Here is a 23,725-nt window from a genome sequence, read left to right on the forward strand (position 1 = left end):
GGTCTATCCTCAGCTATTGGGGATATTCTCCCATGTATGCTATGAATGGATGGTCCATTATACAGAATTGCTTTACATCCTCAAATACTCAAGAACTGTAATCCTATCCTCTCGCATGACATTGTCCTCACATCCAGTCACATTACATGATGTAGATCACATTGTAGATTATTGTGTTTCTTACACCCCTAATTTTGCATGCATCTCCCTTTTAAAGATTGTCACAATGCATGATGTGCATCATCTGGAGATGGGTTTACGGAGAGTAAGCTACCAGCAGAAATCAACTGCCCATAAGACTCACCTAGGTTTTAGAGGAGGAAAATACGAAAAAAAAAATTTATCCGACCCCCAATGTTATTCAGACCTCAGAACAGACCCCTAATGTTAATACGTACCCCAATCAGACCTCAGATCAGACTTCCATGTGAATGACCCCCATGCTCAGATCAGATTTTTTTTTAAATAAACTTACCTCTTCTGCTCCGGATGCCGCTCCTCATATCCAGTGCTCTTTTTCCTGTTGCGTGCTGTGCTGTGACCTGGCGTGCACAGCGTGCCAACGTCCTTACGCTGTGCTCAGTCTCAGCATAGCGAGCGGTCAAGGACCAGGAAGTGATGAGAACAGAGACTGGGGAGCGCTGCATTTACTGTACTAATGAGCGCTTCCATAATTGAAGTGTTCATTATTATTCACCTCATAAGACGCACTGACATTTCCCCCCCACACTTTGGGGGGGAAAATGTGTCTTATAGGGCGAAAAATATGGTATTCGCTTGCTAATTTTAACAAAATATAACTTTTCATGCATGTTTTGTACACTGAACTGAAAGTAGCAGCAATACTTTATGATGGTTACCCTTAACACATAGCTTATATTGTTACGGTAAATTAGTTATCTAAACCAACACTGCCAATATCTTCATACTCAGTGAGCTAAAGCTAGAAAAAGGATACCTGCATGGCCAACAAAATCTTACATTTTGTTAAAAACCAAGCTGTAATAATTATTCCAATTAAATGTGACACAGATGGAGCCAGTAGAAAACACACCGTAAGAAACTGACCAGCTCTAAACTCCTTGGCCTAAAATGTTTTACTCATATGGGTCATATTTAATGCTTAATAAATCTTAAAGGGAACCTGTCACCTCCACTAGGCTACCCTCACTGAGCATTTCTAAATGTTCATTGTGTTACCCTAAACATATAAATTACACTTTTAATTTCATTTGCAGACAAATTCAATAAGTATTATGCATTTTTGTACTTCCCGCCTTTCATGCAAATTAACATAAAAGAGTCATATCTTACTTGTGTGACCAGAGAAGAGTCATATTTCCAAGCTCTGCATATGTATCAAATCGTTTTTTTTTTACACAATAAAAGCACACAGAGCTATGGGGACGGGTATTGCGGATGTGCTAGCGGCGATCTAGCAACCCATGTCCTCAGCTCTATACACAAAATCCAGATGACAGGTCCCCTTTAAGTCTTCATAATGAGAGGAAAACTGCTTATCACAAATCTTTCCTAATTTCAGTAGTGTCCTGATCATCTGCTTTGAAAAATGGATTGAAAGGGCCATTGTTCAGAAGATAAGATCCAAGTGTAGTGGGCAGTTCCAAATTTAGTTTTTACTCTAAAAGCCAGAGAGAACAGCTTGGAATCTATTCTAGATTTTGGGAACACTTCTGGACTTATAAGGAACACATGCGTTTTTTGCACCTTTTAATCTGTGAAGTTAAAATATTTTACAGTCTGTAGTTTGGTTCACATGTCTTCCAGCAACTGATACTGAAATTTAGTACATCCAGTATAAAAGAGAACTCACACTTGATTACATTCACTGATTATAAAATATATTTTTTTTTGCAGGAAGACATAATAGTTGTGATGTGATTTTGCATGCTTTGTGGTGATAATTGGTGTGTTTGCTTTGTTCCTTTAGAAACAAAAAATCATCTTAACAATTTCAAAAAGCTAAGTCTTCTGTCACAGCTTGCCCTCCCTTCCAAACCTAACACAAAAACAAGTTCCCCCACAAAACATAATCAGTACCATACTGAGCAGAGTCACATAGGAAGAATGCTAGAGGTGGGGGATTGGAAGCACAGCACCAGCCCAGGCATCCAAGGCTCCGACATCTCCAAAGGTATTCCAGATGGAGAGGCTGTTGTACTATTAACCCATCCAATGGCCATAATTCTAGGATATAACCCCTCTTCCAGGCACATTTATGCTGAGTCCTTCTATTACTTTATTGCCAGGGCTATAGGTATTGCGCAGTAAAAGATGATGTTTTTCACACCTAAAATTTCTCAAGATTAACATGCTGCTTACAATTTGTATCATTGCCTTGTATGTCATGGTTATTTATTTTTATTATATGTTGCATTCTTCAAACATTTCACAGGTTATAAACATGTGTCTGTTATTTTCTTCTTTTCATGCGACCACAGAAATAAAAAACAAAGCAGACCGGTGTTTTCCAGTATCAGAAAACTTGGCTGCTTTCTCCAACAAACAGCTCCACAGACGTCCATGGTTTGCTCCTGTATTGAAGCTCAGCTTCATTGAAATGAAAGGGACTGAGCTGAAATAACACACAAAACCTGTAGACAGGTGTCGTGCTAGTCATGGGAAAAAAACACAGCCATATTTTTGCCTTACAATTAGTCCCTTCCCTTACAGATAAATATTGTCCATGCACCAACTCCTCTGCAATTTTTTTTCTTTAGAATATCTGATTATGCTTTAGAAAGGCTACAACATTTTGATTGGTTGCACAGTAGCACCAATATAGGGACACGCATATAAATCATAATTTACCCCCCCCCCCCGCGCGCGCACACACACACACACACACACACACACAAAGAAATAGATATCACATACTGTAAATAGTCTAATTTATTTGCAATCTGGTAGCCACAGCTCTGAGTAGGGGACATAATTGACCAGACTTAAACACAGTTGCAAAAACTTTAGAAGCCTAAGGCTTCTTTCACACTGGTGTTAGGCTTGTCCAGCCGGGGAATAGCCTGCCGCATCCGTACTAATGTGTGCACACGTGTGCTGCCAGAAGCGTAAGGTAGACCGGTAGCTCAGTAATATTAATAAGCTACCAGTAACAAAATTTGGGTATTTAATTAGTCATTGCTGCTTGGTCTTCTGCTGGTTCTACAAGCTATTGGATTTATAGTTTGCTGTATGTTAAGCACTTTATAGTTAATTTTTTTCATAAATGAATAGTATAGGTGGATTTAGGAATTTTATCTCATCACAGAAAAATGCTCCTTTCTGACACCCCCCATGCCACTGCACTAACTTATTTCACTGCTTAAATGATGGTATGCCTGATTACTAAAGGATCAGATTACATAGAAAGATAGCGGAGGAGGAGAAGGAAGGGGCTGTTGGAGACAGGCAGAGGAAGGGTGACTTACAGACTGCCGCTGATTTGTAAGTGATTTACTGTCTAACTTCATTGCTTCATTCACATCTAAACGGCTAGTTTCACAGTGATGCTTACATCGTCCGGAGCACCGCCACGCCCCATTGACTATAATGGGACCCAACGGGGATCCAGCCTGTTTCCAGCAATAATGTTGAGATTCGGTCAGAAAAATACCGGACTAATGCCAGAAACAGGCCGGATCCCCTGAGTCCCATTATAGGCAATAGGCTCTGGCACGGCAAGGTAGTATATAGCCTTTTGGATGCAATGATCTCCAGCAAGCTGTTCCTCTGCTGGAACGGCCTGCTAAACCATGTAAGCACTAGTGTGAACCTAGTTCTGCTGTGTAATGTCATCCATTACTGCGGCTCCTTCTAAGAATGTGCTGCAGAGAGGATCCCCTTTTTTTCTCCATGACCTGTGTATGGGCAGATGTGATACCAGCTAGTCTCCATCTACCAGCTCGCAGAAGACTGAGAATTACAGATATAAATTGCAGAGGGAAAACTGCTAAAAAAAAAAAGGACAACTACATGTCGTATAATGGCCAATATAATTTTTTCCCTCATGGACACATATGACGACTACACTTTAATGTTAGTTAGCTACCTGCCTGTACTGTACTGTCTTGCTGATAAGAATTAATCACCTAAATGACATTTGATGAATAACATTTTGATGGATTGTTCCTGTTCATCAAAAATGCAGGTTTGTCTGTAAACTAACAACATCCAGCAGCATGTACAGTCATATCAAGAGTTTAGAGGACCTGTACACGTATCATCTGAGATGGCGAATGTCCCTTTGGTCATCAGTCATATACTGTATGTCTCTTGTACCAGAATGTCCATGTTTGTTCTAGATGGCTCCCGCTATATACATGTTGTGTTAGCCTAGGTCAGTGAAGGCTAACCTTGGCACTCCAGCTGTGGTAAAACTACAACTCCCAAGATGCCCCCATTGCTTGGCTGCTCTCAGAACTCTCTAGAAATAAATGGAGCATGCTGGGAGTTGTAGTTTCACCACTGATGTAGTGCCAAGGTTAGCCATCACCGGCCTAGGTATTCAGTATTACAAAAAATAAGTTGTATGTTAAATGGAGCATTGAGTCCACACATATCACCCAGCACACTGCGTGAATATTACAGTATAACTAAAGATATCATGTATATAGACACATTTTTAGTGCTATTTTTTGTTAATACTAGTGCCCCATCCGAAGGTATTAAAATTGAATGGGTTCATAGCAAACGGTGTTTGTAATAGTTGTGGGCATGGAGTTGTCGGATGTAGAAGCAATTATTATGTGTAATAACGCTCCATGGACTGCTTTTTTTGTAATGTTATGATTGAAACTAGACGGCTGTTAGCATCATTGGTTTGTCAAAGGTTTGCATGGAACGACAAGTCATGGTATACACTAACATAACTGAGGACCTTATCTTGCATGCATGAAATAAGAAAAATGCTCTTGAAATGTGTAATGATGTATTTTCTTTGGGAATATGCACATGCATGTGAAGCATGTTTTGAAGGGATATTTGCTTTCTTTTTTTCCTCTTAAAAGGCCAAGCGAAATTCTTGTCTATGAGTATGTGTGTATGTTGCTAAGGTTTAGGTGCCCATACACATTAGATCAAAGTGGATGTATTCAACCATGATAATGTACATGGGATGAAATTTAACAAAGAATTGTTATTTTAGCTGACTGGTGACACGCTATCATCGACTGGAATGGAGTTGGCTGTTTGACATTTTTGGCTGAAAATCAGATATAAGATCTTTTTTTTCTTGCAAAAGATCTTTCGTCCACGAATGATCTTTCTATGAAATAATGTTCCCAGAAAGATCATTCATACTTCACCATGTGTCAATAAAATTTGTGACCAGCTTGGATGACTGTAATGGCCAATATGGGCTAAAATGTGTTTGGCTGTGTTAGCAAAATGTTTGTTCACCAGATGATTGTCCGTTCTGTGGTTGACCAACCATCAGCCTACTTCTATCTAATGTACATGGCCACCTTTACTTATACAATAGTGGCATCTCCCTGAAAATGACTGCCATGATTTGGGTACGGTTACCATTGTTTTCTTAATTTTCTTTCATTCCTGTAGGCTTTGAGGGTAATGTTTTCTTCTCTGTCAGTTGCAGCAAAGTGGTGGGGCACAAAAAGGATTGACTATGCCCTCTATTGTCCAGATGCCCTCACTGCTTTCCCAACAGTTGCTCTTCCTCACCTTTTCCATGCCAGTTATTGGGAATCCACAGATGTTGTTTCATTTCTATTGAGACAAGTGAGTGATAAATTTTTCCTATTCTTTTTTTGCTGTCACCACCTAATATTTTAGCTGTCAGGAGAATTTTTACACTTTTAAGAAACACAACTAAAACTTGAATTTTAAAATGGAAAAAAAAACACCATTCTAGCCAATACACATACATTTTCCAAAAGTAAAAAATAGGCAGATTGTGAAAATGGTATCAAGAGTTTTATATTCATGGGCACCTTCATACAAATTTGCATTAATGTAAAATTCATATCACATAGTCTGTAATGATAATTTGATTAGGTAATTAGATGTGAAATTATTCATTATTTCAATCTTTAGCAGAAAAAAAAAAAAACACACCCACTGCCTAAATGTAAAAATCATAGGGAACATATGCTTCATGGTCAGTAACAGTAGTGATAACATGAAGAATAGTTCCAGTATGCCCCACTAGAGCCTGTACAGGGGCAAGAAGAGCGCAACGGACTGAGTATTCTTCCTGATGGCAATTTCAGTAAAAAAAAAAAAACGGAAAATAAAAATATTGTATTCTAGCTACTGCAAGTGTTTAAAGCCCTGATGTATTCCATATTTACTTGTCAGTAAAAGGGTTAAAAGCCAAATACCACATCTGCAAATTAATTTATCATGTTGTATGATCATAAGTGTATTTGTTCACTATAGTTGTACACTGCTTCATTGACTGTAAGAGAAATCATCAGTGGGGTGTGGGTAATACCATTGCTTCATATAGCAGTGACTTCTGTAAAACACACAGGCTCACATTTATCAAAACTGATGTCATGTGAAAACCAGTCGGTAAGGTAAAGTTGTGACTCCTGCATTTTATCACACTCCGGCTCCAGCTCTGACTCCTCCATAGATGGCCAATAATTTAGTAATAACAAATTTACTGTAGTAAAAAGGTGACATCTGGCTTTTTCTCACCATCGTGTAAGTAATCAGACTACTTAGAACTTAAACTACATTTATTGGAATACAATTTCAGAAATTTTCTTGTAAGTAAATATTCAGTGCACAATGCATTTAATAACTGGAAAACATTGTTATACACTTGCTAATTTAGGAACTCCATGAATTTGTCCTCTGAATTTTTTTTGAAAAGCTATATGTATGTCCTGGAAATGCTGAGAAGCCTGTGCAAGTCTAAATGGGAATAAAAGCATGTAAAAAGAGCAGCTGCCATATTCAGTGCTGCCATAAAATGGATGTCTGAGAATAAATAACTTCCCACAGGTGCCTGCGATATGTGAAGATTCATACTTACCTGCTCCCAGTAGCTATGGTCTTATGTGTCTATCTTCCGGTCTGTGGCATGTTTATTTCCTCTCCAGCATGGGCATGATCATCTGCTTCACTGCAGCCAATGACTGGCTTCAGTGGTGACGTGTCCGCAAGAGAGACATAACTGCTGAAGCCAGTTATTGGCTGCAGCGGAGCAGAAGATCGTGCCCATGACGGGGATGAATTAAACAAGCTGCGGACCAGAAGATAGAGCACCAATAAAAAAAAAATATTAACTACTATTTAAACACTTTATATGCTGATTAGCAAAATAAAACCCAAAACAAATAATAACAAAGAAATCTAATAAATTGAGACTTTTTTAGATTCCTGATTGTTTTTAACATATCATTACCTATTTCCAGTGGTTATGTTGTGGTATGTCCTGCTTCTATGGATAAAAGAAGACTCGCACTGTAAATACCGCATTTCCCAAGATTCCTTAACCATTTATTGTATTTTGTGTAGAACGGCTTAGTTTTATATCTTCTACATTACAACCTGAAGGAGCATGGGCATCAAATATACAGATCATACTCTGTATACCAGTCATATACTTTATGCTGTGCTTGCGTCCAGGGAAGGCATCTCGATTCCACTTGTGTAAGAGCCTTTTTTTTAAACGGCTCACGTCTGAGCCAAAATGCATCACATGTATCTACACTGATGCGATAATAAAGCGTGACATTGCATGGAGCGAGTGCCGGTCTTTTTGTACAGAATCAGGTATACAGAGAAAGCCATGTTATCTGATCATCTTCTTAGAAAAAGAGATTGGAAAAACCGTTGGATAGCGTAAGACATCGCATTATGAGCTACATTACCAGTCTTGTGTATGTAAATTCCAGGTCATGAGACATGAAACGGCAAGTGTCTTGGAATTGGTTGGAAAAGAAGTTTCTGTGTTCAGCCCCTCAAAACCAAGGGAAAAGTGGCTAAGGAAACGAACACACGTGAAACTAAGGGTAACTAAAATGCTTACATTTTTAGTTATTAACATGATATTTGACTATTTATTCCAACCCTGCCTATAATTACCATGGTAATATGACATACAAATGCACACTAGCCAGGTTGTCATCTAGTCCAATTCCATTGTTATAACACAGAGCAATGTACTTCATATTTGCTGTACTATAGTTTATTAGTGTAACTTTAAGTTACAAGTATCTCGAGGGCCCAGTCAGTGTGACTAACGCCTTTCTGTTTGCATGATTGTTTTGACTTCCTGGTTGACAAGCAGAGAAAGAGAGTCCAAGTCAGTTCAGCTTTATGAGCTTTCCACCAGGAAAAAGGAGAGCGTGAGGAAAGAGTCTTAGATCCGGTGGCATCTTATATTTCTATGAAATCGTTAAAAAACTAGATCAGCAGCAGGCAGCTGACCTCGACTAACATTGTAGAACCACCCCTGTATACTTTTATTTTAACCTTCCTTTTACCTTTCAGAATGTTGCTGCTAACCACAGAATTAATGATGCTGTAGCCAATGAAGATGGGCCTCAGACTCTCGCTGGAAGGTTTATGTATGGCCCCCTTGACATGGTCACACTCACTGGGGAAAAGGTTGGTTCCATGGACATATCAATTTAACTGTCTCACATACTCAAAATTTGTAAACAGTATATACATTTGTTCAATACAATAATACTACTTACAGGGGGAAAAAGTTTTAGCCCCTTAAGGACACAGCTAATTTTGGCTTTAAATGGGTTGTCCAGTATTTTGATGTTGATGGCCTACCCTCAGGACCGTGTATTGAGCCTTCTGCTTATAGCTGTACACTATATAATTTCCCGTGCCAGCGAGTGGGGGTGTCAGACCTCCATTTATCTGATACTAATGACCTGTCCTAAGGATAGTCCTGAAAAACCCCTTTGATAATGCAGAATTTTTTTCATCCCTGCATTTTGAGAGCCATATAGTTTGTACTTTTTTCACATCCATGTGAGGGTTTATGTTTTGTGGAAGGGGTTCTATTTTTAATAGCAATTTTTTTTAGGTATCGATATAATGTATTAAAAACTATTATTAATTTTGAGGCTGATATTGGAAAAAACACATTGGAAAATAATTAGGCATTTTTGCAATTTTTTTGTTTTGCTATGTTTTTATTGCATTCACTGTGCAGAATAAATGACATGTTAATTTCATTTTTCAGGTCACTACATTACAACAATCCAGCTTAACATAGTTTTTGTATATTTTACTAGTTTTGCACAATAAAAACACTTGTGTTCTTATTTTTGGGTAGATGTGTTTTGAGTCAGGATGAATAGAAACACAGCAATTCCGCAATTCACCATGAGTGCATTTTTAATATGAAAACATTTTGTTTAGTTTTTTAATATATTTTTACACATTTTTTAAACTTTTATTTTGTAATCCCAGTAGGGGACTTGAACATGTATGACCCTAACCACTCACATAATGCACCGTAATACTTTTATACGTTTATATTACAATGTATTATACCGTACCTGTCAGCATATTAAGAAGTATTAAGAATAATAGGATAACCCGTGAGCCACTATTAGGACCATGACAACACACTGGCACCCCACAATGGTCGATGGGAATCATATGAAGCCCTCTCCCTCTTTCTAACCACTTATATGCTGCAATTAACATATGGATATGACAGCTGACTGCCACTCCAGATTATGTGGGCACAGCTCCTATGTCTGCACCATCACAATACTACAGTATTACTTATTTCGTAGGAACACCTGTTTACCATTTTGTGGATCTAGACCAATATTCTATGCCAGACTTGAGCTGAACGAGGACAGGTAGGAGCAGCAATGTGCTATGCAGAGCTCGTGCCTGTCCTTACTCCACTAATTCCTGATATCCTGCACCAATGTTCTATGCAGAGCTTTCAGCTAAGTGGGCACAGCCAGAAGCAGTGTTATTGTGCTCCTGCCATTACGGTGTTCACTGCAGCTCATATTATAGAAAGGACAATCTGTACACCGCATCCAGGGCTGTGGAGTACGATCCTGTATACCTTGCAGTGAAAAGTGCTATAGAAAAGCCCGAGCTTTGAAGGACTGTTTTGCTAAAATCATAATAAAATCATTTAATAATATATATATATATATATACAGTCATGTGAAAAAATTAGGACACCCTTTGAAAGCATGTGGTTTTTTGTAACATTTTTAATAAAAGGTTATTTCATCTCCGTTTCAACAATACAGAGAGATTAAAGTAATCCAACTAAACAAAGAAAACTGAAGAAAAGTCTTTTCAAGATCTTCTGTAAATGTCATTCTACAAAAATGCCTATTCTAACTGAGGAAATATCTTTTGTCCACCCTTGCCCCTAATAGCGAGTGTTACCTCCTTTGGCTGAAATAACTGCAGTGAGACGGTTCTTGTAGCCATCTACCAGTCTTCGGCATCGGTCTGAGGAAATTTTACCCCACTCCTCAATGCAGAACTTTTTCAGCTGTGAGATGTTTGAGGGGTTTCTTGCACGTACAGCCCTTTTCAAGTCACCCCACAGCATCTCAATGGGATTCAAATCTGGACTTTGACTTGGCCATTCCAGGACTCTCCATTTCTTCTTTTTCAGCCAATCTTTGGTTGATTTACTAGTATGTTTTGGGTCATTGTCATGTTGCATGGTCCAGTTCCGCTTCAGCTTTAATTTTCTAACTGATGGTCTCACATGTTCTTCAAGCACCTTCTGATACACAGTAGAATTCATCGTGGATTCTATGATGGTGAGCTGACCAGGTCCTGCTGCAGCAAAGCAGCCCCAAACCATGACACTTCCACCTCCATGCTTCACAGTTGGTATGAGGTTCTTTTCTTGGAATGCTGTGTTTGGTTTACGCCAAACATGTCCTCTGCTGTTGTGTCCAAATAATTCAATTTTGGACTCATCTGTCCAAAGAACATTATTCCAGAAGTCCTGGTCTTTGTCAACTTTATCTCTGGCAAATGTCAGTCTGGCCTCGATGTTTCTCTTGGAAAGCAAAGGTTTCCTCCTTGCACACCTCCCATGCAAGTTAAACTTGTACAGTCTCTTTCTGATTGTAGAGGCATGTACTTCTACATCAACAGTAGCCAGAGCCTGCTGTAGTTCTCGAGATGACACTTTAGGGTTTTTGGAGACCTCTTTTAGCATCTTGCGGTCTGCTCTTGGGGTGAACTTGCTGGGGCGACCAGTCCTGGGCATGTTGGCAGTTGTTTTGAAAGCCCTCCACTTGTAGACTATCTTCCGGACAGTGGAATGGCTGATTTCAAAATCTTTTGAGATCTTTTTAAATCCCTTCCCAGACTCATAGGCTGCTACAATCTTTTTTCTGAAGTCCTCTGACAGCTCTTTTGCTCTCACCATGGTGCTCACTCTCACTTCAACAGTCAGGAGCACACCAAACTAAATGTCTGAGGTTTAAATAGGGCAAGCCTCATTCAACATGCAGAGTAACGATCTACTAATTATGTGCACCTGGTGTGATATACCTGTGTGAGATCTGAGCCAATTTAAGAGGGAATACATGTGAGGGTGTCCTATCTTTTTCCTCAGTTAGAATAGGCATTTTTGTAGAATGACATTTACAGAAGATCTTGAAAAGACTTTTCTTCAGTTTTCTTTGTTTAGTTGGATTACTTTAATCTCTCTGTATTGTTGAAACGGAGATGAAATAACCTTTTATTAAAAATGTTACAAAAAACCACATGCTTTCAAAGGGTGTCCTAATTTTTTCACATGACTGTATATATACACACACAAAAATATAAATGCAACACTTTCAGTTTTGCTCCCATTTTGCATGAGCTGAACTCAAAGATAAGAAACATTTTCTACATACACAAAGGACCCATTACTCAAATATTGTTCACAAATCTGTCTAAGTCTGTGTTAGTGAGCACTTCTCCTTTGCAGAGATAATCCATCCCACCTCACAGGTGTGGCATATCAAGGTGCTAAATAGACAGCATGAATATTACACAGGTGTGCCTTAGACTGCCCACAATAAAAGACCACTCTGAAATGTGCAGTTTGATCCCACAGCACAATGCCACATATGTCGGAACGTTTGAGGGAGCGTGCAATTGGCATGCTGACTGCAGGAATGTCTACCAGAGCTGTTGCCCATGCAATGAATGTTCATTTCTCTACTATAAACTGTCTCCAAAGGCGTTTCAGAGAATTTCGTACACATGCTTGGTTGAGCTGTATTCAAACAAAGGCCGCACCATAGGGTAATAACGTTTGAGATTCACAACTAAAATTACAGATGCAAGGCTCACCTTGATAGGTAGTGCTGTCTATAGGCACAACACTAGTAGACGCACAACAAAATTGATGCTGAGAACTCGGTTACTGGTTGGTCTGCAGCCACGGGTGAAGGGTCTTCTTTACAGAGATGCCTGAGGTCCCCAAGAAGATACAAAGTTCCAGAGGAGAAGGTTTCCCACAGCGCAAAGGACCAGCCAGAATTCAAAGCAGATCTTGGTTCAGAATTAATTTTATTATTGCAGCAGTACAACGCGTTTCGGTGATTTACTCCCCTTCATCAGGTAAAAATAAGCTGCACAGAGAATTTCGCAGACCACGTGTAACCACACCAGCCCAGAACCTCCACATCCAGCATGTTCACCTCCATGATCATCTGAGACCTGTCACCTGGACAGCTGCAGCAACAATCGGTTTGCATAACCAAATAATTTCTGCACAAACTGTCAGAAACCGTCTCAGGGAAGCTCATCTGCATGCTCGTCGTCCTCATCGTGGTCTGGGCCTGACTGCAGTTCGTCATCGTAACCAATTTGAGTGGGAAAATGATCACATTCGATGGCGTATGGCATGTTGGAGAGGCGTTCTGTTCACAGATGAGTCCTGGTTTTCACTGTTTAGGGCAGATGGCAGTGTGTGTGGCGTTGTGTGGGTGAGCGGTTGCGGTTTGCTGACATCAACATGGTATGGGCAGGCGTATGTTATTTTATTGATGGGATTTTTAATGCACAGAGACAGGGGCGTACATAGAAATCACTGGGCCCCATAGCAAAAATCTGAATTGGGCCCCTTAACCCCGCCCACTACCCACCATGGCCCCTCCCACTTCCTGACCTGGCTCCTCCCATGCCACACCCCCATTAAATAAATTTATACATGACCTACAGAAACTGTTAGGGATAAATATTTTTATTTTTTTATATTTTCATATAATGGGCATGTCACTTGCCAGGCTTTAGCAGAGTGGACACAGGGCACAATATGTATGCCACACAACTGACCGAGTGCAGCGCAGGAGCGCATACACATCACTCCTCCTGCCTCTGTCCACTGTGCTAAAGCCGGACGTAAGCCATCCCCCACATCTTAACCCCTTTGCTACCTGCGCCATTTTGTCATCACTTCTCTTACCCCAAACCCCTTTAACACCTTGCTGCTGAGTGTGCACATATACGCATGTGTTTGTGTGGGGGGGGGGGGGGCGGGGGGTTTGGCTGGTTGGTGAAATATCATTTGGTGGCTATGTGCACACTCAGCATTAGCAGCAAGGAGTTAGAGGGGTTAATATCCAACCCCTAATGCCCTCCAAAATGCCCGGGGGGGGGGGGGGGGTTGTTAGGAAGGAGTAGGTGTAGGAGGAAAGCACACTGTCCTCTATGAGCCCCCCAACCCCTAATGCCCCCCCCCCAAAATTCTCAGGACAGTGTGCTTTCTTCCTACTTCCCCCCCACCCTGGGCACGCCCCTTTTAACAAATACTGTAGTAGATCACTAGCAATCCTATGTAACACAGTGATAACTCTCTGAGTACAGATAATGTTGTAGATGGGTGAGGCCCCAGAATTCAGAACACGTACAGTGTGACCTGAAGTCTGGGGCCGGGCTGAGGCAGTGTGGGTCAAATTCTATCTACCCCTTACCCTACCGAGAAACAGATATGTGCATGGATAATATTATTACAGGAGAATGCCGCCCCATACCTGTTACATCCAGTGACGTCTCCTGTGATGTAGACTTTTCTCAACGTCTTCATCCAGAGATAAGACCGCCATGACACCTTCTTTCAGCCGCTTCTCGTCTCTGCAGAGTTTCACAGAAAAAAATTTAGGTTCCTCACTTTACTATAAACCTCTCCTTCCTGGTGTCTCAACAACTCCTCCTGCTGCCCCCCAATATTGTGCTAGAGCCAGACAGATAGTCCCCCATTCCCCATAATATTATTCCCCCTGTATATTATAATGGCCCCCACTTTATTATTAATATAATGGCCCCCTCTTTGTTATTAATATAATGGCCCCCACTTTATTATTTATATAATGGCCCCCACTTTATTATTTATATAATGGCCCCCACTTTATTATTTATATAATGGCCCCCACTTTATTATTTATATAATGGCCCCCACTTTATTATTTATATAATGGCCCCCACTTTATTATTTATATAATGGCCCCCACTTTATTATTTATATAATGGCCCCCACTTTATTATTTATATAATGGCCCCCACTTTATTATTTATATAATGGCCCCCACTTTATTATTTATATAATGGCCCCCACTTTATTATTTATATAATGGCCCCCACTTTATTATTTATATAATGGCCCCCACTTTATTATTAATATAATGGGCCCCTCTTTATTATTAATATAATGGGCCCCTCTTTATTATTAATATAAGGGCCCCTCTTTATTATTAATATAATGGCCCCCACTTTAATAACAAAGAGGGGGCCATTACATTAATAATAAAGAGGGGCCCTTATATTAATAATAAAGAGGGGCCCAGGGGGCCATTATATTAATAACAAAGAGGGGGCCATTATATTAATAACAAAGAGGGGGCCATTATATTAATAATAATGTAATGCCCCCCTCTTTATTAATAATATAATGTCCCCCTCTTTATTATTAATATAATGTCCCCCTCTCCACTCTTATTAATACTATGATGTCCACTGGACCACTGACTGAGTACTGTCAGTGGTCCTCCTCTCGTGCCCCCAGTGCCTCTGCAATAAGGGTAGAACGTAGGGTACATAAAAAAATAAAAAAATGAATACTTACCTCTCTAAGGACAGCTTGTGGCATCCTGGTACAGGATCGCTCACTGTGCCTTCCCGCGCCGCGTCATCGCGTCATCTCGCGAGATCCGACGCAGGAGGTCACAGTGAGGTACGTGACTAAAAGTCCTGCGTCGCACCTCAACTGAAGCCGCTCCCCCAGGCCCCTCCTCACTTCGCCGCGTCACGCAGGGCCTCTCCTCTCGCCGTCCTCCGCTCCGCCCCCTGTAAATCTTATTTTAGTTATCCGGCTGCGTTCTAACTTCTCCTGGGTTGAGGGGGCCCTGGGAGCCGGGGGGGAAGAATAGTTGGCTCAGGGCAGGCTGAGAATAAAAGCAGCCGCATAGCGCTATAGCGGCATGTCAGTGGGCGGGGCCAAATAGTGTGGGCGGGGCCTTCTCTGCGCTACGGGCCCCCCAGTGCCGCGGGCCCCATAGCAATGGCGTGGTCTGCCTCTATGGGCGGTACGCCACTGCACAGAGATACCGTGACGAGATCCTAAGGCCCATTGTTGTGCCATTCATCCATCACCTCATGTTGCAGCATGATAATGCACAGCCCCGTATTGCAAGGATCTGTACACAATTCCTGGAAGCTGAAAACATCCCAGTTCTTGCATGGCCAGCATACTCACCGGACATGTTGCCCATTGAGCATACGACAGCGTGTTCCAGTTCATGCCAATATTCTGCAACTTCGCACAGCTATTGAAGAGGAGTGGACCAACATTCCACAGGCCACAATCAACAACCTGATCAACTCAGCTTGGAAGAAAGAAGAGACCGAGGGGATATGATAGAAACTTTTAAATACATAAAGGGAATCAACTCGGTAAAGGAGGAGAGCATATTTAAAAGAAGAAAAACTACCACAAGAGGACACAGTTTTAAATTAGAGGGGCAAAGGTTTAAAAGTAATATAAGGAAGTATTACTTTACTGAGAGGGTAGTGGATGCATGGAATAGCCTTCCTGCAGAAGTGGTAGCTGCAAATACAGTGAAGGAGTTTAAGCATGCATGGGATAGGCATAAGGCCATCCTTCATATAAGATAGGGCCGGGGCTATTCATAGGATTCAGATATATTGGGCAGACTAGATGGGCCAAATGGTTCTTATCTGCCGACACATTCTATGTTTCTATGTTTCTATGTAACTCTATGCGATAGAGATGTGTTGCACTGCGTGAGGCAAATGGTGGCCACACCAGACACTGACTGGTTTTCTGACCCCCCCCCCCCCCCCATCAGCACCTTGATATGCCACACCTGTGAGGTGGGATGGATTATCTCGGCAACGGAGAAGTGCTCACTAACATAGATTTAGACAGATTTGTGAACAATATTTGAGAGTAATGTGTATGTAGAAAATGTTTCAGATCTTTGAGTTCAGCTCATGCAAAATAGGAGCAAAACCGAAAGTGTTGCGTTTATATTTTTGTTCAGTGTGTGTGTGTGTATATATATATATATATATATATATATATGCAGTACAGACCAAAAGTTTGGACACACCTTCTCATTCAAAGAGTTTTCTTTATTTTCATGACTATGAAAATTGTAGATTCACACGGAAGGCATCAAAACTATGAATTAACACATGTGGAATTATATACATAACAAAAAAGTGTGAAACAACTGAAAATATGTCATATTCTAGGTTCTTCAAAGTAGCCACCTTTTGCTTTGATTACTGCTTTGCACACTCTTGGCATTCTCTTGATGAGCTTCAAGAGGTAGTCACCTGAAATGGTCTTCCAACAGCCTTGAAGGAGTTCCCAGAGATGCTTAGCACTTGTTGGCCCTTTTGCCTTCACTCTGCGGTCTAGCTCACCCCAAACCATCTCGATTGGGTTTAGGTCCGGTGACTGTGGAGGCCAGGTCATCTGGCGCAGCACCCCATCACTCTCCTTCATGGTCAAATAGCCCTTACACAGCCTGGAGGTGTGTTTGGGGTCATTGTCCTGTTGAAAAATAAATAATGGTCCAACTAAACGAAAACCGGATGGAATAGCATGCCGCTGCAAGATGCTGTGGTAGCCATGCTGGTTCAGTATGCCTTCAATTTTGAATAAATCCCCAACAGTGTCACCAGCAAAGCACCCCCACACCATCACACCTCCTTCTCCATGCTTCATGGTGGGAACCAGGCATGTAGAGTCCATCCATTCACCTTTTCTGCGTCGCACAAAGACACGGTGGTTGGAACCAAAGATCTCAAATTTTGACTCATCAGACCGAAGCACAGATTTCCACTGGTCTAATGTCCATTCCTTGTGTTCTTTAGCCCAAACAAGTCTCTTCTGCTTGTTGCCTGTCCTTAGCAGATGTCCTTAGAGATGTGTCTGCTGCTAGAACTCTGTGTGGCATTGACCCGGTCTCTAATCTGAGCTGCTGTTAACCTGCGATTTCGGAGGCTGGTGACTCGGATGAACTTATCCTCCGCAGCAGAGGTGACTCTTGGTCTTCCTTTCCTGGGGCGGTCCGCATGTAAGCCAGTTTCTTTGTAGCGCTTGATGGTTTTTGTGACTGCACTTGGGGACACTTTCAAAGTTTTCCCAATTTGTCGGACTGACTGACCTTCATTTCTTAAAGTAATGATGGCCACTCGTTTTTCTTTACTTAGCTGCTTTTTTCTTGCCATAATACAAATTCTAACAGTCTATTCAGTAGGACTATCAGCTGTGTATCCACCTGACTTCTCCACAACGCAACTGATGGTCCCAACCCCATTTATAAGGCAAGAAATCCCACTTATGAAACCTGACAGGACACACCTGTGAAGTGAAAACCATTTCAGGTGACTACCTCTTGAAGCTCATCAAGACAATGCCAAGAGTGTGCAAAGCAGTAATCAAAGCAAAAGGTGGCTACTTTGAAGAACCTAGAATATGACATATTTTCAGTTGTTTCACACTTTGTTGTTATGTATATAATTCCACGTGTTAATTCATAGTTTTGATGCCTTCCGTGTGAATCTACAATTTTCATAGTCATGAAAATAAAGAAAACTCTTTGAATGAGAAGGTGTGTCCAAACTTTTGGTCTGTACTGTATATTTATATATATTTATTACAAAAATAATTTTTAGTGCATCATTTAAAATAAAAAGGTTAGATATTTATACAGCTCCCATTGAGGTCAGTGAGCGCAGTATAAACACACATGAATGCTCTTTGGGAGATCTCCTATATTTGTTAGGCTGTAGGGCAATCTGGGAAAACAATTATTATGTAATTTTTACATAAATATATTGAGTACACCAAATGCAATGAAAATCCAAAAGTCACATATGATCCATTGTATGATCCCACTTTGCAGTCAGCAGCCCTGAAAGGCATCATGGATGATTAGTCGTCATATGCTTATTGTGTGATCTTTTATTCTAGGTGGACATTCATATTATGACTCAACCACCTTCTGGGGAATGGGTTTACTTTGATACTGAAATAACTAACAGCAGCGGTAGGATCTCTTATGTGATCCCGGAAAATAAAAGACTTGGAGTTGGGGTATATCCTCTTAAAATGGTTGTCAGGTATTGTGATATGCTGAATATATCTTATTTATTTTAATGTTCTGAGAAAACATTCAAATAGATAATGTAGCCATTGAAGAAAACATTATGTGCTGTGTAATGTTTATAATGAAATATCCTATTATAGCTAATATGATGAATAAAACTCCTCTTTAAGGGCTTGTCAAAGTCGCCACGTAGACGCAAGTCTTAAGCTTTCTGAGACAGAGATATCTGCAGTAAACGAGTGATCACATCGGCAGATCCCATAGAAGAGCACTTCAGTAACCCTCTCCCCAGCATCAAATGGTGTGGTTGGTTGCCAGGAATGATGCATTATGTTTAATTATTCAAGAAATAGATTGAAGATAGTCTAAAGTTTTAGAGTACCTTTAAATGTTTAATTATAGGAGAGCTGTTGACAAACAGGTCCAGGAGGTACCATTGTCCAGTCAGTCTACATAGCAAAAGCTGTTTACCTGGAAAAAACACTAAAAGTGGCCCTGTTTTGTAGTGGGGTCCAAATTGATGTAAGGCAAGGCTAACACAAGTAGGCAGGGCCAGCAATACCATATTGTGGCACATTATACCTCCCCGACAGAGCCTAATACCACAGTCCATCACAAAATACATCCCCAAAAACTTCCACTGGCCGGCAGTGAGGAGGGCTCAATCAGGCCCACAGGGAAACTTCCCTGTAAGGTCTATGGCCAATCCGCCCCTGCCCTTTACAGCCCCCCAGAACTCCAGTTCCATGTGTCAATTACATACACAAGTGTATCTGTATTATTGCAATTGCCGTAGCAAAAAATAATCCAAGACACTTTTAATCATGTTTATCTGTCAAATAGTGTAATGACTTAGCTGAAATGTTTCTTCTTTTCTTTTTAGGGGAGACCATACATTCACTGACAGCTACCTCCATGTTTTACCAAGAGGAACAGAATTTGTAGTGTTCAGCATTGATGGATCTTTTGCTGCAAGTGTTTCCATTATGGGCAGTGACCCCAAAGTCAGAGCGGGCGCAGTAGATGTAGTGAGGTCGGCGTCATTCCTCCGCAATTAGTCTGCTAGCCATCACGTGCATCCAGAATACTTCTAACACCCGCTTCATGTCCTTCTAGGCACTGGCAGGATCTTGGCTACCTCATTATTTATGTGACAGGCAGACCTGACATGCAGAAGCAAAGAGTGGTAGCATGGCTTGCACAGCACAACTTCCCGCATGGTATAGTGTCTTTTTGCGATGGATTGGTCCACGATCCTCTGCGACATAAAGCAAACTTTCTGAAAAGCCTGATTCAAGATGTAAGAGTCATTAAATTAATCATGTACATGAAACATGTCAATGAAATGCAAAGGCTAAGGCTCCATTCACACGTCCGCAAAATGGGTCCGCATCCTTTCCGCAATTTTGCGGAAAGGGTGCGGACCCATTCATTCTCTATGGGGACGGAATGTGCTGTCCGCATCCACATTTGCGGATCCGCACTTCCGCATCCGTGCTTCCGTTTCCGCAAAAAAATAGAACATGTCCTATTCTTGTCCGCAATTGCGGACAAGAACAGGCATATTCTATTATGTCGGCAATGTGCGGTCCGCAAAATGCGGAAAGCACATTGCCGCTTTCCGTGTTTTGCGGATCCGTGTCTCCGTGAAACACATTGCGGACGTGTGAATACAGCCTAAAGGTACTTTCACACTAGCGTTTTTCTTTTCCGGCATTGAGTTCCATCCTAGGGGCTCAATACTGGAAAAAAACTGATCAGTTTTATCCTAATGCATTCTGAATGGAGAGCAATCCGTTCAGTATGCATCAGGATGTCTTCAGTTCAGTCATTGTACAGTTTTTGGACGGAGAAAATATCGCAGCATGCTGCAGTATTTTCTCCGTCCAAAATTACGGAACCTTTACATTAAAATGCATTAATGCCGGATCCGGCCCTAAATGTTCCGGAAAAACAGATCCGGTTTTGCGGTCTGCGCAGACCTTTAAAAATGTGAAAAACATAAATACCGGATCCATTTTTCCAGATGACAACCGGAGAGACGGATCCGGTAATGCAATACATTTGTGAGCCGGATCCGTCTACAAATGGTATCAGTTTGCATACAGATTGCCGGAATCCAGCGACGCTAGTGTGAAAGTACCCTAAAAACATTTACATAATCATAAGTTTGTTGCCAAGCGACCATTCGCTTCATTTGATCACTTAAGGGGGTTGCTCATCTTCTGGGGGGTCTTTCAGCAGACCTCATGGCTGGATGTGCAGAGGGAAACAAACCTACCTGCTCCCCACACCTTTATTCCCCCACCACTGCTGCAGCAGTCAGTCCCACACTGGTCTGGTTTGACACCACTGCAGCCAATGACTAGCAGCAGCAGTGACCTGCCCCCTTGCATCACGTGACCAACTAATGTGACACAAGGGGGACAGGTCACCGTCCAATTTCAAACCAAATGTTGACAGCTAGAGACCTGAGCTATGCGGCAGGGAAGCGAAGCTGGAACATAGTGCGGGGGAAAGGAAAGTATGCTTTCCTCCGCAGGTCAAGCCATGAGGGGTAGTCTGCCAAAATACCCTCAAGAAGATGAGTAACCCCTTTCAAAAGGACTAGTAGCTTCCTCTGATATGTCTGTTTTAGCAACTACTCGCATTCTCCAATGAATTACAATACCGTAGCATCTTTTCGCATAACTATTAATTATGCCATTCCTTTATTATTCCTACTAGAAGTTTATGAATTAATTGCCTGCAATAAAGTTCCAACTGGGTGTTACCAGCACTGATTGTATAGAATCCCCCCCCCCCCCCCAGTAGTAACACTCAGATGGACCTTTGTTGCAAACTGCAGGCAAGTCATGTATACTGTAGCTTCTAGCAGGAACAATAGAGGAATGGCAAAACATAGAGTTATATAAATAGATGCACCAGCATTGTTATTAAATGGGGAATGCAAGTAGTTACAAAAAAAAAGAACATGTCAGGAGAGGTGACAGATCCTCTTTAAAGCAAAATGTGTGACTATAGCCAGTGGTCCTAGGTTATGGTTCACTCCTGTGACTATATCATTTTAGATGCTCTCAAACTTTATTTTGCATTAACCACTTCCTATCTGGGCCATTTGCCCCCTTCCTGACCAGGCCTAATTTTGCAAAACTGACATATCTCACTTCATGTGGTAATAACTTTGGAACGCCTTTATTTATCCAATTCATTCAGAGATTGTTTTCTCGTGACACATTGTACTTCATGATCGTCATAAATTTGAGTCAAAATATTTCACCTTTATTTATGAAAACATCCCAAATTTACCCAAAAATGTGAAAAATTCGCAATTTTCTAAATTTCAATTTCTCTGCTTTTAAAACAGAAAGTGATACCTCATAAAATATTTATTATTTAACATTCCCCATATGTCTACTTTATGTTGGCATCATTTTGGAAATGTCATTTAATTTTTTTAGGACGTTAGAAGGCTTAGAAGTTTAGAAGAAATTCAAAACCCACTTTATAAGGACCAGTTCAGGTCTGAAGTCACTTTGTGGGGCCTACATAGTGGATACCCCCATAAATGACCCCATTGTAGAAACTACACCCCTCAAGTTACTCAAAACTGATTTTACAAACTTTGTTAACCCTTTATGCGTTCCACAAGAATTAAAGGAAAATGGAGATCAAATTTTTAAATTTCACTTTTTGGGCAGATTTTCCATTTTAATCCAATTTTTTCTTTAACACATCGATGGTTAACAGCCAAACAAAACTCAATATTTATTACCCAGATTCTGCGGTTTACAGAAACACCCCACATGTGGTCATAAACTGCTGTATGGGCACACGGCAGGGCGCAGAAGAAAAGGAACTCCACATGGTTTTTAGATGCCATGTCCCATTTGAAGCCCCCTGATGCACCCTTACAGTAGAAACTCCCAAGAAGTGACCCCATTTTGGAAATTAGGGGATAAGGTGCCAGTTTTATTAGTACTATTTTTGGGTACATATGATTTTTTGATCATTCATTATAACACTTTATGGGGCAAGGTGACCAAAAAATTGGTTGTTTTAGCACAGTTTCTATTTATTTATTTTTACAGCATTCACCTGAGGGGTTCAGTCAAGTGACATTTTTATAGAGCAGATTGTTACGGACGTGGCGATACCTAATATGTATACTTTTTCTCATTTATTAAAGTTTTACACAATAATAGCATTTTTGAAACAAAAAAATTATGTTTTAATGTGTCCATGTTCTGATAGCTATAGTTTTTTTTATTTTTTGAGAGATTTTCTTATGTAGGGGCTCATTTTTTGCGGGATGAGGTGACTGTTTTATTGGTACCATTTTGTGGGACATACGTGTTTTTGATCACTTGGTGTTGCACCTTTTGTGATGCAAGGTGACAAAAATTGCTTGTTTTGACACAGTTTTTTTTTTTTTTTTTTACGGTGTTCATCTGAGGGGTTAACTCATGTGATATTTTTATAGAGCTGGTTTTTACGGACGCGGCAATACCTAATATGTATACTTTTTTTATTTGTTTCACATTAACACAATAATAGCATTTTTGAAACCAAAAAATGATGTTTTAGTGTCTCCATGTTCTAAGAGCTATAGTTTTTTTTATTTTTTGAGAGATTTTCTTATGTAGGGGCTCATTTTTTGCGGGATGAGGTGACTGTTTTATTGGTACCATTTTGTGGGACATACGCGTTTTTGATCACTTAGTGTTGCACCTTTTGTGATGCAAGGTGACAAAAATTGCTTGTTTTGACACCGTTTTTTTTTTTTTTTTTTTACGGTGTTCACCCGAGGGGTTAGCTCATGTGATATTTTTATAGAGCTGGTTTTTACGGACGTGGCAATACCAAATATGTCTATTTTATTTATTTTTTTCTATATTTTTTTTTTTATTCCTTACTTGGGGACCTTTTTTTTTTACATGTGAAACTTTTTTTTATTTTATTTTTTTCAACCCTTTATTTTTTTTTACACTTTTTGTCCCCCATAAGGTCATACAAGACCTCTGGGGGACATTTGCTTCACTTTTTCTTTTTTTTTTTTCACTGTTGATTTCTCCTGTAACTGGGGCTGACATAGTAGCCCCAGTTACAGTGGAAATGCACCCCCCAGAGAG

The 23,725-nt window shown here is 40.6% G+C and overlaps 1 protein-coding gene across 13 annotated transcripts in view; it reads left to right on the plus strand.

Annotated features, from left to right (window-relative positions):
* The window catches only part of PITPNM2 (phosphatidylinositol transfer protein membrane associated 2), a 341,114-nt gene that overhangs the window by 305,401 nt on the left and 11,988 nt on the right, over nt 1–23,725 (plus strand). For 9 of the 13 annotated variants that reach the window (XM_044275701.1, XM_044275705.1, XM_044275708.1 and 6 more), the window contains 7 exons: nt 1,952–2,155; nt 5,609–5,757; nt 7,887–8,003; nt 8,485–8,601; nt 18,458–18,606; nt 19,477–19,626; nt 19,710–19,893. In XM_044275701.1, coding sequence (XP_044131636.1) covers nt 1,952–2,155; nt 5,609–5,757; nt 7,887–8,003; nt 8,485–8,601; nt 18,458–18,606; nt 19,477–19,626; nt 19,710–19,893 — 1,070 coding nt within the window. The remainder of the gene's footprint in view (nt 1–1,951; nt 2,156–5,608; nt 5,758–7,886; nt 8,004–8,484; nt 8,602–18,457; nt 18,607–19,476; nt 19,627–19,709; nt 19,894–23,725) is intronic. The other 4 variants (XM_044275709.1, XM_044275712.1, XM_044275711.1 and 1 more) reach the window with 1 other exon arrangement.

The sequence above is a fragment of the Bufo gargarizans genome, chromosome 1, assembly GCF_014858855.1.
Source record: "Bufo gargarizans isolate SCDJY-AF-19 chromosome 1, ASM1485885v1, whole genome shotgun sequence".
Lineage (NCBI taxonomy): Eukaryota > Metazoa > Chordata > Amphibia > Anura > Bufonidae > Bufo > Bufo gargarizans.